This window comes from Phoenix dactylifera, chromosome 1, assembly GCF_051530095.1.
Source record: "Phoenix dactylifera cultivar Ajwa chromosome 1, Ajwa_hap1_PhDact_Kaust_v1.1, whole genome shotgun sequence".
Taxonomy (NCBI): domain Eukaryota; kingdom Viridiplantae; phylum Streptophyta; class Magnoliopsida; order Arecales; family Arecaceae; genus Phoenix; species Phoenix dactylifera.
In genome coordinates this window covers 46,048,543-46,067,853 of record NC_143190.1, presented here as the reverse complement: position 1 = coordinate 46,067,853, position 19,311 = coordinate 46,048,543, and the positions used below count along the sequence as shown (strand labels likewise).

General features: G+C 40.9%; 1 protein-coding gene across 2 annotated transcripts in view; it reads left to right on the top strand.

Moving 5' to 3' along the window:
* The first annotated feature begins 9,300 nt into the window (after positions 1-9,300).
* Positions 9,301-19,311, top strand: part of PFT1 (phytochrome and flowering time regulatory protein (PFT1)) — a 33,847-nt gene continuing 23,836 nt past the window's right edge. Inside the window, exons 1-7 of one of the 2 annotated variants that reach the window (XM_008793013.6) lie at positions 9,301-9,718; positions 10,102-10,132; positions 10,710-10,773; positions 13,491-13,621; positions 14,228-14,437; positions 14,545-14,610; positions 17,306-17,513. In XM_008793013.6, coding sequence (XP_008791235.4) covers positions 9,621-9,718; positions 10,102-10,132; positions 10,710-10,773; positions 13,491-13,621; positions 14,228-14,437; positions 14,545-14,610; positions 17,306-17,513 — 808 coding nt within the window. In that variant the 5' untranslated portion in view covers positions 9,301-9,620. Of the gene's footprint in view, positions 9,719-10,101; positions 10,133-10,709; positions 10,774-12,172; positions 12,285-12,393; positions 13,622-14,227; positions 14,438-14,544; positions 14,611-17,305; positions 17,514-19,311 lie in introns of those variants that run through there. The other variant, XM_088703549.2, reaches the window with a different exon arrangement.

Here is a 19,311-nt window from a genome sequence, read left to right as displayed (position 1 = left end):
GTCAGCTACTTTTGTACTCGGCCCTTAGCCTTTCAACATGAATAAAGTGCATTTTCTTCACTACTTTGCATTTTGAAATCCGACATGATATTTGAACTCGTTTTGCTTGGAGCTTTATGCTTAGCTAGCAAGGTCCGAACTGCGTAGTTTAGGTACTGGCTTAGCCTCCATACTGCCAGATAACTCTGCAAAGTTGGCAAAGAGCTCACCGAGGCCGAGACGGAGGCCGCTACCGAGGCCGAGATAGAGGCCGCTCCCGAGGTTGGGATGGAGGCTGCTCAAGCCAACTGAGCTTTCTTTCGCCTATTTTCTCTTTTCTTTTATTCTTGTAAAGTCGGCCACTTAGGTCTCTTTGTAGTTTACTTTTGTATTCATGCTGACTTCAAGGTTGGCTTCAAGGCGGGCTTTCTGAGCTGAGCTTGAGTGACTTTGTCACATCACTCAAAGCGGAAATAGCTACGGGGGCTCTTTAATGTGTTGCGAGTGCACTCCCTTTCGAAGCATTGCCTTGTGTGATACGAGGGGCCAATCATTAATGCCCTGTCTTCCGAAGCATTCGTTATGATGATCGGCTTTTAGTACTGCTATCTAGAGAGATTTGCTGAGGCAGCTCCTGGGCCTGCCACACGACGAGATCCAGCTAGTTGGCCGCTTGGTTAAGCCAATCTGAGCCGTCGAGGGAGGCTATATAAGGCCTTAGAGAGACCTCATGGCCCTTATTTGATTTCTCTCGCTTTCTTTCTTTCCGGCCGCCATAGTCGCTCTCGAGCTTTCTGGGAGGCTTCCGGAGTATTTTGGAGCTCTTCGGCGAACTTCACGGTGAGCACTGCTTTCAGTTTTCGGAGCCCCTCTTTTTTTTGTTTTCTTCTCCGATGAAACCTTAGGTAGATGTCTTCATCCTTCTCGATCACACAAAGGAGCTTTTTCTGTCTTCTTTTGTTTAGATTCTCCATGAGCAAGGTGATGGGATCGCCCTCGAGAGCCCTCGTGCTTAGGTTCATCCCGAGCTCGGGTTTATTTGGAAGTGGAGGAGGCCAAGCTCGAGATAAATCATGGTCTGTATGGGACCGACTCGAATATAGATGAAGAGGAGATGGGCCCGATTCGGGCTCGATTCTTCTTTCCTCGGGAGTTCACCTTTGAGCTCCCAGAGCCCGAGGCTCTAGTCACCGACCCTCCTAGAGGTTGGATCGGGGTGGATGTAGAAATGCTCCGAGCAGGGCCCCTTTCATGGCTTTATGAACGAGCTGTTGGCGACTTATCGCCTTATCCCCGCGCAGCTTGCTCCAAACTCTTGGAGGATGTCATCGGCTTTCTTGCCCTTTGCCTTACCCATGGTCTTCGCACTTTGGTGAATGTATTCCGAGGTTGTTTCGTACTGAAAGCTAACCCCGCAGACAAAGGGTGGTGGTACTTCTCTCCTTGGGAGGGCTGCACCCTTTTTCGAGGTGCTCCTTCCTCTATTCACGGGTGGAAGGAAAAATTCTTTTTTGTTTCCTCCGAGCGGTCGTGGGGGTTTGACCCAACCTGGAACTCGCCGCAGGCCACTATAAATAACAAATTTCCCAAGTTATCGTGTTCTGAGCAGGAATGTTTGGACGAGCTGCTCGGGCTCAGGGGGACTTTAAAGCTTCCCGATTTGCTCAACGAGGAAGCTTTACTGAATGGCGGTCTGAGTTCAGCTCATCCTGAGGGTAAGGGCGGCGTAGCCATCCTTCTTCTTTTCTCCTCTTTTTATATTTACTTCTCACTAGGACTTTTGTTATCAGAAATTGCAAGAATGCTTTTCGATGCTGAGACTTTGATGGCTAGATGCTATAAGAGGATGGCTGCCTTAGATGGACCTCGGCCCGAGCGGAGGCTGAAGAAGGCCAGGGTTGCACCGTCTCCTGGTGTCTCACAGGACGAATTCGCTCAGGTCGACATCGTCGGACTTGCCTGGCCTAGGCTCGAGCAGGCCTTACTTACTGAGGTCGAGGTACTCCCACCGATAGTAAAGGGGGTGCAATAGAGCCAGCAGGATCACTAGTGGCGGAGCTCGGAGAGTCCGCAAAGCCGTCCGACAACGCAGATCAGACCCTGAGCCAGAGAGCGGGCTCGGGGTCCCAACTTCTTTGGGGATCCCGTTCACTTCTGAGGTCGCAAGCTCTTCCGGGGCCGAGCCCTCGTCTAGGGCGCCGACCTCTGCTGGGGTCGAGCCTGGGTGTCGTCTGTTCGAGGATGACATGGCCCTTGTGTCTGGCAACGTTACTCGCAAGCTCGTTCGCTGTGCCATACTTCCACCGATCGAGCTCAGATGGAGGGGCAGGAGTTTGACGAATTCGCTGGTCAAGCCTCTTCTACCAACATCATGGTGAGTAATGTAACCCTCCTACTTTCATTCATTTTCTTTAAGTGCTCGACCTTGGCTGATATTTTATCTTCTGTGCCAGTTTCTCCACTTGGTCGACATGCTAGTGTCTGGCATGCTTGACTACCAGGGGAAATGAGGGTACTCCGGCCGAGGATAGAGCACGCTGTGTACCGAAGGCAGGAGGCCGAGGCTCGAGCAAAAGCGGCAGAAGGCCGAGGAGCGGGTGACGGCTGCCGAGCAACGGCAGCGCAAGATCGAGGAGAGGGCGGCGGCTACCGAGCAGCGGCAGCGGGAGGCAGAGAAGAAGGCAAGGGCAGCCGAAGTTCTGATCGAAGCCGGACTCGTTCATATCCGTGACATGGAGGTTGAGCACGCCCGGGCTTGTTCGGCTGCCGAGGGTCGTATTTTTGAGCTTGAAGCTGCACTGGGCGGCCAGAGGCACGAAGCCGAGGTTATGAGACTAAGAGCCGAGCAGCTTGAAAGGCTCACAGAGAAGCAAGTCCGGGAGGCCGTCCAGAACTTCCACCAATCCGAGAAATATGTGAATGAGCTGGCGGAGGGGGCAACTGACGCTCTAATCCAGGGCTTTGAAAACTGTTAGGATCAGGCTCAGCGACTTTGCCTAGAAGTCGACCTCAGCAGCCTTCGTCCAAATCTATGTAGGGTTGCCGAGGAAGCGATTTCGCCGGAGGTGAGTGAGCCAATCGAGGCATGCGAGCTCGTCACCGATACTGCGGATGAAGACGTCGCAGGAGCTATTTTCGAGATCGGGACTGGAGCTGATCCCGAAGTCGCTGTTAGGACCGAGGCCGCTACTGAAGTCGAGCCCGAGGCTATCCAAGACACCTGAGCTTTGTCCTTTATACCCATTTTTCTTCTTTTTTGTGTATTCCATCCGGTCTCAAGGTCGGTTTCTTTTATATTCGGCCTTCAGCCTTTAATCATCAATAGAACATACATCTTCAGCATTTCGTGTTTTTGAAATTTGGCCAAGTACTTGGACTTGCCTTGCTTTGTGCCTTGTGTCGAATCACTGTGCTCGGCTAGCAGAACCCGAACTATATAACATGGGCGCTGACTTAGCTTTTACGCTGCCATGTAACTTTGGCCAAGTTACTATGCTCGGCCCTTACCTCCGACTTAGTCATAACCTTGAAAAGTTGGTGAAGAGCTAGCTGCTCCCTGGCTTGCCCACTGGGGCACTTTGGGCACCCAAGTCGAGCATTAGGCCTGCTTCGGACCCTCTTATGAGAATCGAGATTAGGGTCATTTCACTTCCGCACCACAGTGTGCTAGAGGATATTTTAGGTAGGGGGTTGTCATAAGCTTTCTTGCCTTGTAAATTTCCGTAAGCTTTAATTGAGGTGCTCGATCTATGGTTGGGTCGCCCTCGAATATTTTTCTTGAAGTCGAGGGAGTCTTGTTGATTCGCAGCCGTTACGGTAGGGCACTTGAGTTTGGGCTCGGAATGTCCTTCCCTGCGATTAATGGGGCCTCTTCAGCTCTTAGGAGTTCTTTAGCTCGCAATCGACATAATGCAGGGCGTCCGGAACTCAAGTCGGGGCGCATTGTCGAAGAATACTTGGCACCTCGAGCTCAGATCGGGGCGCATCATCGGAGAATAGTTGGCGCTCGAGCTCGGGTCGGGGCGCGTCATCGTAGATGGGCGCCCCAAACTTGGCCGAGGTGTGTCGTCGTAGATGGGCGCCCCGAACTTGGCCGAGGCGCGTCGTTGTAGATAGGCCTGTTCAGCTCTTAGTTGACTTTGCATGACGCTCCTACTCAGATTAGGACGCCTGTGTTGATGGGCTTCTTCGGCTCTTAGTTGATTTTGCAGGACACCCTCACTCATATCAAGGCACCTGTGTTGATGGGCCTCTTCGGTTCTTAGTTGATTTTGCAGGACACCCTAACTCAGATTAGGGCGCCTGTGTTGATGAACCTCTTCGGCTTTTAGTTGATTTTGCAGGATGCCCCTACTCAGATCAGGGCACCTGTGTTGATGGGTCTCTTCAGCTCTTAGTTGAGGTCGTCGTATGTTGTTGAATATCGTCGAAATAGCATCGAATGTCGTCGAAATACCGTCGGATGTCATCGAAATACACCTGCGGTCGCGAGAGCTCTTTGGCTTGCGATCGACACAATGCAGGACACCCCGAGCTCGAGTCGGGGTGCGTCATTGAAGATATTTGGCGTCCTGAGCTCGGGTCGGGGCACGTTTGTCGATAATATTTAGCATCGTTATGTCGTAGATGTGGGCTCGTGCCATAGAAACAACCAAGTCATGTCGAATCCGTTAAAGCATTTCAGAGATACATTTTTTTATGGCCTAAAAGACAATTTTCATTGATAATGTACTTTTGAGATTAGCGTTCTAACCTGGAGGAGCTAAGTGTCGTCCACATGTGGCAGTTTGTGAGCCTCGAGCCGCTAGACCCGAGCTGGTGGGGATGAGGCCTTCGCCACTGCCCCCCGAGGTCAAAGAGTCGCCAGCACGTGGGATACATGGATATGGCGTTAATGGTGCCCGTGATGGGGCGGTTGTCGTTCTGCCCCTCGCGTGGCTCTAGGCTCTATTCCTTGGGCTCCCCCCCGGTCGGCTTGAACACGAACTAATCAACCCAACATACCTTGGTGGATAAGTGCTTCGATTTCATCTTAGAGATGGTAGCGGTCCTCTGTATCATGGTCGCGATCTTTATAGAAGTGACAATATTTGCCGGAGCGCATTTGCGACTCGGACAGTCACATCCTTGGTGGTGGTCGGAGGTAAGCTTGAGCCTCGATTTTCTTGAGGATCTCGGCTCGGGTATACATAAGGGGAGTGTATTTTTCGAACCTCTGGAGAGACCTCAGACAAGCCGAGCTCTTGGGCTGAGGAAAATTTCTTTGAAGCTCGGGAGATCTACTTCTTGGTCGGTCATATTCCCTTTCGGCAACCGTCATATGCTGCGTGGCAGGGGAGTAATGTTGCAAGTACCATCTTGAGGGCTCGCACCCGCGAAGAGGAAGTGTAGACTGGGCTATCGTCTGCTGCAGGCCTTGAATGGCCGCAACAAGCATTTGGACTTATTGGATGACCAGATTAAACTACTCTGGCTAGACATGAGAAGTTTGGTCCGCTAGTGTAGGTGCTGCAGGAGTTGGACTTTGAAGTGAGTTGCCAGTAGTTGGTGCTCGGCTCCTCGATGTGTTTGGAGCTCCGTGGCTCCTCAGTCTCATGATCACGACTTAGGCCCTTCCTCTAACGCCAAATGTTGTGGATCAAATTCGGCCCGAGGGTGCCCATGCCGGAGGAGTCGGGGGAGCTACCGGTTGGGATAGAATGGGGACGCTGCTTCTTGCATGCCAACGGACCTGCACAAAGTCTCACCGATGGGATTCAATGAGAGCCCTCCGATGATTAGGTTAGAGTGGATCTTAGGTGGTCCAGCCAAAAGTCCTTAGGCGTTACCTGATGGGGCTATTTATAGTCCCCGCGAAGGTGCCCAGGTGGCGTGTGGCCACGGCTTGCTTGAGCACAAGTTTCGAGCTGTTCCTACGTACGGTATGGCATTGCAGGCATTAACAGGGTATGGCCCTTGGCAGCAAGGTATGGCCCATGGTCGTCATGTCATAGAGTGGTCAGCAAGCAAAGCATGGCGCGGTAAGGATGTAATGTACGACCACGTATGCGGGCATAGGGGCGCGCATAGGCGCGCATATGTATGCGGCCGTAGGCGAGATCGGGCTCGCTTGGAGGCTGCAGCTTTTACTTGGTAAAGTTAGCTTGATGAGCACTGAGGTCGGGTCGACTTGAGGGGCCACGACATACGTTCAGTGAGGTCGGCTCGACGGACTCTGAGGTCGGCCCAACCTCCTCGACTCTATAATCAGCTCGGTAGGGCACCCCAAGCTCGGACCGGGGCGTCATTGTGGATACCTACAGTCAACGAGGCTTCTTCGGCTCCTGGTCGATCCTGCAGGGCGCTCTGAGCCCGGCTCGAGGGGCGTCATTGTAGATGCCTACGGTCGACAGGGCCTCTACAACCCTTAATCGATCCTGCAGGGCGCCCCGAGCGTAGTGATTTGGCTGAGGTCGGCTTGGCCGTTGGTAAGGTCTGGGGTCGGACAGGTGCTCAGCGGGACCGAGGTTTGGCCTGCTCGGTGCGGATGTCTATTTGACTGAAATTGGATGGTCCCATGTTGTGATCCATTTTGCCCCCCATTAGTATATATATGTATATACATATACTTATATGTATATACATATAAGTATATACATGTATATATATATATGCATACACATATATATGTGTGTATATATATATATGTATATGTATATGTGTATATATATGTATATATATATATGTACATATTATTGTGAAGGGGCATCTTACACACACACACGCACACACACACACACATATATATACATACATATATGTATATATACATACATACATATATGTATATATACATACATACATACATGTATATATCCACATACATATATATATACATATACATATATATATATATATACACATATATATATATATACATACATACATATATAGATATATACATATATATACATACATACATACATATATAGATACATACATACATACATACATACATATATATATACACATACATATATATATACATATATATATATATATATACAGACATACATACACACACGCACACATACACACACACACATACCGACACTCGGTGCGCAAAAAAAATGTGTACGTACCGTACTATACTAGTATGGTATTAGTACGGAGTTCAGTACCGAAACGATGAATCTTGATATATATATATATATATATATATATATATATATATATATATATATATATATTTATTAAAGTGTATCATACGCCAACAATCATATCTTTTTTCGTATTAATTATATTCTTTGGGTAAAATTGGTCAAAAAGATCATTTTTTGGAAACTATTCATTGATTCACTAGCACAAGATAAATCTAAAATCATACTTGTGCACCACCCCATGCTTGTGGCTCGCGAGTCACAAAGCTAGGATATACATATATATGATATGTATACATATATATATATGTGTGTGTGTGTGTGTGTATATATATATATATATATATATATATATATATATATATATATATATATATATATATATATATATATATATATATATATATATATATATTATGGTATATCGTACCGTATCGAATCTGACACTAATGGGCGAACCATACTGATTCGATATCGGTATCGGTATCGGTGGCGTACCGATATTCGGAACGCCAAAAAAATGTGTACGTACTATACTATGCTAGTATGGCATTGGTACGAGGTTCAGTACCGAAATAGCGAATCTTAATATATATATATATATATATATTAAAGTGTATCATACGCTACCAATCATATCTTTTTTTGTATTAATTATATTATTTGGGTAAAATTGGTCAAAAGGATCCCTTTCTGGAAACTATTCATTGATTCACCAGCACAGGATTAGTCTAAAATCATACTTGTGCACCAACCCCCGCTCGTGGCTCGCGAGTCACAAAGCTAGGACATACATACATACATACATCTATATATATATATAAATGCATATATACATATATATAATTATATATCTCTAATGATTATATATCATCAATGAGTGTCGCCTTATATTGTATGCGAATAGGTGTGTTAAAAAAAAATCCTCTCCCTTATATAACAGAAAGCACTTGAAATTGAGCAACTCCCTTGCAGGTTCCAAACTAAGCTATTCCTCTTATTGTTCTTTGCACGCGCACATACAAAAGAACAAAAAGCCATCCTTTTCAAGGCAACAAGCCAGCTTGGCGATGAGCGCTGGAACACATAAGCAACAAGCTAGTCTAGTATGCCTAATTTCTTTTTTCTTAGATCTCCTCGTTTCATGGCTGTCCAACTCTGTATCTATCTCATTGTAGTTTTTCTCTATCAGAGAGCGTAGAAGGACCATTGGAGCATAAGATCAGGAGCACCTCCTTTTATGCTATATCTCACTCTCTTACAGGTTGGGAAAAAAAACTTTACGCATTGTTTGGCATCACATTTTTTTTATTTTCCAAAAATAGTAAAATAAAAATTGTATTTGTTTTTTCTAACTTATAAATTATTTTTGGCATAGTTAATTATTTTTAAAAATAAATATAACGAAGGTGATAAGCGTAATGATAGTTACAACAAAAGCAATGGAGATGGTAATAATTTTGGTAGTAGGTATGATGGTAGTATTGTGGAAATAATAATAATGATGGTAAGGGTGTTGTGGTGGAGGTGAGGCAATGATGGTGGTTGTGACGGTGTTGGTAACAAAATACCGATGATGCGGTGAATGTGACAACGATATCGGTGATAGTGTAATGGAGACATAAATGGTAGTGATGGAAGCACTAGTAATGGTGGAGATAGCCATCATGGTAGGTGCAGCTGGCGATACTGATAACGGTAAAAATTATGAGTTTCTTATTTTTGAAAATATTAAAAGTAAGTAAGAAGTACCAAATATATTTTTTATCTCGATTTCTAAAATTTTATTATTAAAAAATATAAGTGATGCCAAATAGGTTTTAAGATGAGATGGCTATCATTCAGAAGTACCAAACACCGACACCACCACCACCACCATTAAATTGAATCATCGAGTTTCTTCGAACTAAACCAAATAGAAGCAAGTTCAACTTCCACATAATTTACCACCGCTGCATATCCTGATCCCTAGAACTCGATCTTATGTTTATCTTTGCTTTGCTTCTAAAATTAGAGACACACTTTTGCAACTGCCTGTGATGATTTTGCTTGAGTTTTTCGACGGAGAGTGGCACCGATGGAACTGTGAAAGAGGATATGATCATTAATAATGCAAGTGAACTCTACGATTCGCGAAAGGCTACGATGACGTATATATATTTGGTACAATGGCCGGTCACACAAAGCCTAACGATGATACTTTTTATCGTAGGCTTGTAGCGTAACCCCGCCCCGTGGTTGACCTATCACGTGGATTACACATGCCAGCTTCTACTAAAACCTCCTCCCGAGGGGTGGGTCCGCAGCGGCGAATTGCGCTGCCTAAAATTCCCCTTCCCCTTCCCCTTCCGGCTTCCGCTTCCAAGGGGCGCGAGGGCACTGTGGGCGCCAGGCAAATTCGGATACAATTAATTGATCGCATCCCTGCGTTTCCTTTCTTTCCCTTGCGATCTCTTTTTAGATGCCGGCCCCCTCACTCTGCCACCAGAGGGAAGCGAAGCGATGGCCGAGAAGCAGCTGATCGTGGCCGTGGAAGGCACGGCTGCCCTAGGCCCCTACTGGTCGATCATACTCTCCGATTACCTCGACAAGATCATCAGGTTTACCGTTTCATGGAATTTGAGCCTCACATCTTTATTTTTTTCCACCCTTCAATTCGATTGCCTCAACCAGCATCCTGTTTCGTCTTTTCATAGCTATGAATTTCTTAGTTTTGTTTCATCCTTGCACTGGGTAGAAATAGTTTCTTTTTTGATCAGGATCATAAGGGGAATTCATATTTTAGAAGCTGAGAAGTCCCTATACTCTTTTAAATTTTTCTAGCTATCTGTATACACTTTATTCAACGCTAGTGAATTTTCGATTTCATGCGGCATCACATGTCCCCCCCGCCCCTTTTTTCCCCTGATCAATGTACACATTCAAATTGGTGGATATGGCGATCAAACTTACGATTGACCCGAACGTTTTGGAACTTGTGCAGGTGCTTTTATGGTAACGAGTTGACTGGACAGGTAGATATCTTTCTTCCAAGACTGGTTTTTAAGATCTGTCATGCGATTGTTTACCCTAAAACTAATACGACCTAGGTTATGTTTAACGATTTCAGATTTCCTTTGCCTCTTAATTGAACCGAGTAGTTGTTTTTCTAGTTCTACGTATCAGAACCAAATCAAAAAGATAAAAAAGAGAAACCCTTAGAATCTGTATCCATGTCTATATTAAACAAGTATCTGAGCCTGCATCCAAGTCTTATTGGATACCATTTTTTATATCTGAAAGTAATCCAGTTTGGATCCAAATTCGACTCTGGTCAGATGTCGCCTGACCTACTTCCAGCCCTACTTCATTATGCTCAGGTTATAGTTATATAAATACGAATAACAACACTTGAATCACCACACCGCCTTTATATATACAAGTTAAGGTGCATTGGCTGTGATTTGAACTATTTATGCAAGAATAAGTTGAACTTTCCATCATTTTATGGCTTACCATTTCTAGGATTGGCCAATTATGACTTCTTCAAGTTCAATATTAAGATCTTTTGATAAGCTAATAATTTTTGCCCTTCCCTTTTCCGAATTACAGAAGCTTTCTGGGGCACATCCAGAGTTTGCGTTGGTTGTCTTCAATACTCATGGACCTCACAGTTGTAAGTGCCAGTTCTTGCTTCATATGCTTATATTAACTATTTTCTTGAATATAGTTTGGATCCTAGTACACATCTGATTGCTTATGGCCGTTATATTGGTACCTTCATTTTTTCAAATCATTTATTACAGAACAGTGTTTGTCGGCGTTGTCTGGAACTCACTTGGTCATTTTGTTGTCTCATAATATCTTTCCAGCTAATTAATGCTAGTGAATAACTTTTTAACCTTTGTGTGTTACATTCCTAAACATAAGAAAAAGCAGACTGTCCTACACACCTTGGGTTTCTTCACATTTATGATTTTGTCATTGGTATTTATACAAGCTAGAGGCCTCCAAAATGGGCAGCATCCAAATGACTTATCTTATTTTGTTATATATGTGCAGACATATTCCATGTGTTGCTATTCTGGAGACACCTTGCCTACTGCATCTAGTAGCCCAAAATTTACAGTTTTACTTGCATGATCCAGTGGCTTGATTTTGGGGCCGCTTGATGCGTAGTTAAGGGTTCTCAAACAATTTCACATTATATATCACATACAGCATGATAGATTATTACCTTTCAACACCATCATTGAATTTGGCGGTCGGTGTAGTATTCCATCCATGTCTAAGTATCCCTTCATGTGTGTATGTTTTTTCATGCATGCATGTATTTATGCGTCTATGTACAAAAGCATGCATGCATGTTTGCATTTGTATCTACAGATATATGCATGTTAGCAAGAATCCAAGTGAATGAGACACTGCAATGTTTTCCTTGGACTTTGGACTATTTAACTGTCTATGTTCAAAGAAAATCTAGAAAAAACTTCTTTGACAAGGGTTGACATGACAATATGCACCCAAAAATAAAATAAAATAAAACCTCATTGGAATATTAGCTGGACATAGAAGGATTTTATTTAACAAAAGGAAATTTTTTGAATGCTCAAACAAGTTGTATATGCATTATGTAGTGAATTTGTAAAGAATATTATGAGATATCACTAAAGACATGTCCTAGTCCATATTAAAAACTTCTGTAAGTTGACTTTAATTTCAAGAATGACGAGGAAAGCATGATACAAAAGATATATTTTTATAAATCTTTCATATATGTGCTAGCCATTTCAGTATGACTGCTGCACATCATAGCTGTCAGTTGAAGCACCATGATATAATGTTATATTATGGATTCTATGTAAAAATAACCTGTGAGGACCACATTATTGTCAATATACTGTAATTTCCTAATGAATCCCTCAAAAAGTTGAAGACTAATTTGTCTGTGACTGTTATTGGTATGAAGTACCGAGCCTTATGATAACTTTGTCGTTAAAATCAAATCATCTCTCATGTGCCATGATCATTTGATTTTCTTTCTATAACTAATTAGGTTTATTGGCACCAATTAGGTGCTTGAAGTGCAAATCGATACTTAATGCTCGATACCACCCATTCCCCTGATCTTTTGTTTTTGGTGATATCACTCCCTCATAATGTTGCCTTATCAAGCTAGTTTTGCAAGTAAGAACCCAAACTTATATATTTTTTGTCCTATGCAGACCCAAGTCTTGATGTCTGTCATAACTTGAGTTTTGAGAATGCTGATATACTTGCATTGTTTTTTCAACAGAAGAGATAAAAGAGATGTTTACTATCTTCTCTATATATAATGCAAACTCTCAAGTGTATGGCTCCAAGTGAAATTCACGGTGGACCCACTCCAAGTCCGAGAAATGTATCATGATTTTCTTCTCTTTCTAGGGGGCATCTCTACACTCTGAGTCCGACTCCACCATGAGCCCCCTATGCAATGGGACTAAGCATCTCTGCTTATTTCCCTATCATTTTATGAGGCTTCACATTGTTTACTTATATCTATAATTCTTCTATACTTGTACTATTACAACCCAAACTTCTATATTTGGGTCTCTGCATCTCAATTTATTTGTTCCTCTGGTTATCTCTTAAGTAGACTCTTGCAGTGCTGCCGCTTTTCCCATCTCTATGTGTATTCTTCTTACAGTAAATACATCCCTCCATATTCGCTCTAAAATGACCGATGAATAGAAAGAATTGCACGATACTAAATGGGGAGTATATATATCAAATCTGCTAGACAATCTTGATACATGGGATCATAGCCTTCCATTAAATATTGTCCTCTCTTGAATGACTTGCATGCAAGCCATATGATTCATGGGTTTGAGATCATTCATCAAGTTCTTTTTTTTCTTCAATAACATTAACCTTGCCTCAGCCTAATGTAATAGACAAAAAAAAGTACCTATATATCGGGAATTGCATGTAGCACTATGTCATAAAATTTTGATATTTCCATGAGGTAGTTATGCTTCAAAATTACAGATAGTGGGGTAGTCACCACACCATTCTTGTAGGTTGCTAATTAAGCAACAAGGAATTTCTCTACATGAGGAAAGCAAGCTTTGTCAATTTTTTTGTTGAATAAACCCATTTTTTATTTTTAAATTTAAAAATTTTCATGCATGTGCAATTTTGACAATTGACACAATATTTTCTCAATGTTTCTTATTTGCTGAAATTTATTTAAGTTTGAAAAATTGTAGGTCCAGGTGTAACTAGCTGCTTTTCGCTGCTTCTTCTAATGATACTTTGAAAATGTGACATGCACTTGAGTCGGAGAGTTATCTTATGTTATCCTACATTTGCTGGCGTATTTGGATCTTAATAATGTCTTTTGCATTGCAGCTTTCATTGTGCAACATAGTGGTTGGACAAAAGATTTGGATGTTTTCTTTCAGTGGTTATCAGGAATACCATTTAGTGGTGGTGGTTTTAGTGAAGCTGCAATTGCTGAAGGTCTTGCTGAAGCATTGATGGTATGCAAGATGAGTGTTATTTGCTAAATCTATTCTATCAAAAGAATAGAATCCTTGGATCTGTCAAATTTTCTGCGAAAATTTCCACCAGATTTTTCATTTTAAACTTATATATGTATATGTCAATGGCATCTTAGTGTAAGAAGGTAGAAGAATCATGTCCATTAATGTCTTCTGTGCATTTGCCTTGATTTTCGCTTGTTTATCTCTGTTATATGTACAATAAACATGTGCCAACCTTAGGATGCTAACTGCTGTTTACTGTAAAATGCTAAGGAGCAGTAAGCTTTTTATTCTTTCTGTAAAACTTAAAATGCACTGTTCTGTTTTCTTAATGTATCATAAATCTGTTAGCTAGTTCGTTATCTAGTTTGATATGATAAGCACATGGTTAGTTATTACTTGTGTTGGAATTAGTGATTTTTACTTGTTATGTAAAATGTTGGATATATTGCTTTATAGGAGTTCACTTAGCTAGTTTTATGATATTTTTAAGGAGGATGCTCTCCTATGCTTTGAAAGGGATATTTGAAGTTATATCTTTTGATCTGAACTTGTTTTCTAGACAAATAACATTTATATCATTTTTTGCATATCCTCTGTCAGATGTTCCCATTTACTCCAAATGTAAGCCAGAGTCATCAAAACCTTGAAGCACAAAAGCATTGCATCCTTGTTGCTGCTAGCAACCCCTATCCTCTGCCTACTCCAGTATATCGTCCTGCTATCCAGAGTTTAGAGCACCCTGAGAATGCTGAAGCACAGACAGAAGCAGGCCTTGCTGATGCCGAGACTGTTGCAAAATCATTTGGACAGGTATTGCTCAGATTTTATCATTTATATTATTTTTTACTGCCCGTATGTTAAACATTAAAGTTTTTGCTGTTCTTGCTTGTTGATCTTTACATTTTTTTTGCATGCAGTGCTGTGTGTCATTGTCGGTAATTTCTCCTAAACATCTTCCGAAACTGAGATCAATATATAATGCGGTACTGTTATCATTCTATTCTTAACCACTTATTTGCCTTCTTTTCTCTATTGTTATGCATGATGTTAGCTTTCTGTTTATACATACATGCAGACATCTATGCACATACATGTGTGTGTGTGTGTGTATAAGAACAAGGTGGAAAGGGGGTTTTACTCAAGCAAATGACCTGGGATACCCTTAATTTCTATCCCATAACTTGAAAAAGTATAAAGGCATTCTTATAATTTAATTGAGCATTATGTGCCATCATTTGCCCATGTGATAGACATTTTTGGGTGTATGAAGTTCTTAGTTAAATTACATGAATACACTACCTTCTTTGAGTGGGGAAAAAAAGAAGGTAGTTAGACATTAATCATTTGGTGGTGGTCTTGGGTTGTATATGTGTATACTCTTGTCCACATTTGAACTTGTGTATATTCTATTAACTTTCTAAATTATTCAAGCATTGTGTCTCTTCCTCTTTCCAAGTTTCATTGTCTTATAATCTCCTGTTAATATTACATGACATATGTTGAATAGTAGTATTTCGTACATCAGCTTCAGGGACCAGTATGAACAGAACAGTGGTATTGAGTGACTCCCTTGTGACCTTGATTTTATATTGAGATTTTATTGAGGCAATCTTAATCGATGTCATGGGTGCATTGAGATATGCAAGAGAGCCAATCCGCAGCTTGTGTCTTAACCAGACATGGACACAACTGCCACCAATGACATGGACTCCTTTGATTAGCCTCTTCTTGATTATTAAACCAAGAGGACAATCATGCCATCTACCATCACACTAGGAGAGATTGTGATGATCGAGAACCTTTAAAAGGCCATTTGAAGACATTCTATAATTCAGCAAGGTTGACAAATTCATGCTTTAGAAGAAAATATCTTTTCCTTGTCTCACACCTTCATGTAGACTTTCTTCATCTAGCTTGGGCATTTTGGAAGAAGCTTGTGTACAGGTAATAATTAATGGCATGAGGGCAAAAGACGTGGCATTTGAAGGCTTGCTTCTTATAGATCCAACTAATGATTTCTATAGCAAGTTGGGTAACTCCGGATCCATCATTGAGGAGGGTCTACTAGCCGGTTATCATGATAAGAGTCACACGGTTCATGGACCCAAAATTGAAGTGTTCAATTTGGTGAAAGTTTTTTGGTATAAGAATTGAAGATTCTGGATGATTAACTCATAGAAGATCTGGCATTGATTTGTGAAGGTACTTGTTGAAACTATTGAGATGTAGAAGGTCAAGAATATCCGTATCTTGTATGATAATTCACTGCAAGATCTTATTGTCGAGCTAACAATCAAGTCGGTGATGTTTAATGTTCCATCTTATTCATTTTCAATACGATGGATGGCTATTATACATTTGTGACCATTGATTGTGTTCATTCATTTTATTGAAGAATATTAAGGGAATCTTAGGTGGTTTTAGAACAATGGGCAGAACTGCCAGTCAGCATGTCAGAAACGATATTGTACATATCAAACTTGGTATCTTACTGGCATATGGCACAGCTTGGGATCTGCTATGTGCCAATACTTGATATGTTGTGGTGCCAGTGCATGCTGAGCATGTCAAGCACTAGCATGGTTAAAATGCACTGGGATGGAACCACAGTATGCATTCAGCCAATGGTTTTGAACTCCACAAAATCAGGACTTTGAACTTTAATTGGTTAGAAAATCCCTTTGATTGGGAAAGCCAATGTTCTAGTTGGGAGTTCTATTTTAGTGGAGATCTATGCCAAAAATATCTTAATTTGATAAGTTAAAAGGTTTTGGATTGAAGTTGTTATATCCTCTTATATGGAGCTAAGGGAGATCCGAAAATTGCATTGTAACGACTGACTTTTGAATGAAGAAAGGTTTTCTTGTGATTCATTCCGCCTTTTGATCTTTCTTCTTATTCTTCTCCTCTTTATTTCCTTGTATTATTAGATCTTGTAACCCTGCCATTAGGGCTCCATCATCTTTTTTTTTTTGTATTATCTTTAAAATTGTATTGTGATGATTGCTTTTTGAACGAAAAAGATTTTCTCGTGAATTCAACGTCTTTATCTTTTTCTTAATATTTTTATCCTATTCCTATTTCTTCATCTCCTTTAGGATTTGCTTCTTTTATTAAATTATGCAACATGATTGAAAATTAGTTTCAAGCAAGTTGAGCAAATCTATAAGTAGTTTATTATGTTTATCTTTATTATGTAAATATACTAGTAAATAATATCTTTCATAAATCCTATATAAATGTTTCATTTCATAGCTCAACCATTTAGCAGTCTATTTATGCATTTAATGATTAGATGGTGTTTAGGAACTATTCAATTATTTTGACAACCTTCAATGAAGATCAGGAAGCACTTCTATATTTTTTTCCAAGTCATTTTTTCTATGTAAATAATTATATATGCAACGTGCAGTCTCTCTTAGAATGTTTAGTCGACTATTTGACAACTTAAATGTGGTTGATGGTGTCAATTTTTCTGACTATTTGATTGGTTAAAATTAGATATCGCCCTCTTTCTTAGGAATTTATTTTTCTTGTTTACAATTTATTTTTTCTTGTATATCCTTTTTTGCTACCCTGCTTACTGCTTATTGCACATTCTACTGCTTTTTATCATAAATGTTCTCAGCTGTTAATGATGGTTGTCCATCACCCATAATACAATTCTTTTTGTTATAGGGAAAACGAAACCCTCGAGCTGCTGATCCAGCTGTGGATCATGTTAAAAATCCTCAGTTCCTCGTTTTGCTTTCGGAGAGTTTTATGGAGGCTCGGGCTGCTCTAAGCCGCCCTTTAATTGGAAGTTTAACCTCCAATCAAGGTGTTGTAAAGTTGGATGGGGCTTCTGCTGCTCCTATTCCTGGACCTTCAACTAATAACCCTGCAGGTCATTATTAACTATTTGATGGTTCATATTCATTCAATTAGAATAAATGAAGAATTTCTTTTCCAACCCAAAAGAAAAAGTATTTTCTTGAACCTATCGGCTTTGCTGTACTGAGATAAAGTATGATCATGTTGGCTTATCTGCTCTTGCAGCCAGTCCATACATTTTTGACTTCTGATGTAAGACAATGTCAGCACATGGACTATAAGTTAGATTATGGTTTCGTTTTCTCACATATGTCACATAAGCAAGTAAAAATAACCTAGCAGGGAAGGGAAGGCCAAGGAATGGTGTTGAAATGAAATAGGAGCAAAATAAATATATTAGAAGCAGCATAGAAGCTGCATCAATTGAAGAGGTGTGGTATTAGTCAACATGGTGTGGGCATATTCAAAGATCCAAGGATGCTTCATCAGCTGGGTCTGTTGTTTGGGTCCAAGAGAGGGGGGACCAGAAGATCCAAGTAACATGAATGGAAGTTGCAAGAAGGGATTCAGAATAACAGGTCGTGTAACCCTGAATACAAATGAATGGCAAATAATGATACATAAATTTGCAATTCAGTAGTTGCAACAGGCATGTTGTTTATGTTCTCTGTTTTCTTTGTATGGTCATGGATATAAAATTGCAATTGGCCTGAACTGGGAGGATGAAAGTTGAAGTGCAGTGGTATGAACCAAAAATGCCACTTTCTATAGCTCAACAGGTCATTTATAATAAATATGTTCATGAGTAGTTTGTGCTGTTGCTGTCTTACATATCACAATTTGATGTTCAAAGGTGATGGGTTTTATTTGATGGAGAGTGTAGATATATATGCTTTCTTTTTAGATAAAAGAAAAGAGTGATGCAGATTTCACCAACAGGTGTAAGAGAAGGTGTCTACTTTGTGAAGAGGTTGCCTGATGTTTCGTGATCATATGAGAGGATGAAAGCACCCTACCTTATATTGTCATGGAACTTCAAGTTAGATTTATACATAAAAAGCAAGCATTATCTAGGTTTATGCCATAAAAGGTATCTGGCTTTAGAATGTAATGCGACAAATCCTGAATTCTATGAAAAAAGTGTGAGTCATGCAAGCAAACTGATGAAAATACCATACATGGTACTTTGAGCCCAACCTCAAAGTTACTGCAAACACATACAACCATCACTGCTAAGGTGTACATGAACAAGAAAGTGCTGTATGTTGGTGACATGTTGGCATGGTGTTGACTGAACATGTGCCTTGTGCTATGCCATGCTAGTGTTTTGTATGCAGTTGCCATTGGGGGCTTGTAGTAACATTTACTGGCACACATGGGCAAGATGACATATGCAATTTTTGTTTTTTTCTTTTTTAACTTAAAGTATTCCAAATTTCTTTTAATGCTCTCAGATTTTGTTATATACAAAAAAGAAAAGAACAAGAAATGGAACCAACAAATTTTATTCTATAACTAAAAACCAAGGCATATGTGTGATGATAATTGTGCAATATGCTATTTCAGTAATATGGTACAGTTTCAATTTTCAAATCTTACTAGTGTGTTACACAAAAAAAGAGATTACTTTGAATAATTAGAATACATAAGAATCGATTAACAAACACATATAGCGAAAAAACTAATCTTTAGTTATGTTCTAGTTGTACTAGTTATACTATAGTTTTAACTTTTAAGTATAGGTATATTATAGTTGTACCAAACTTATTCTTTAGTTATACTGCACTAGTACTAAAGTTGTACTATAGCTACTACAACTATGCTGTATTTGTAGCTTGGATTGAGTTATAGTGTTCTGCTAGTTTGTTGGC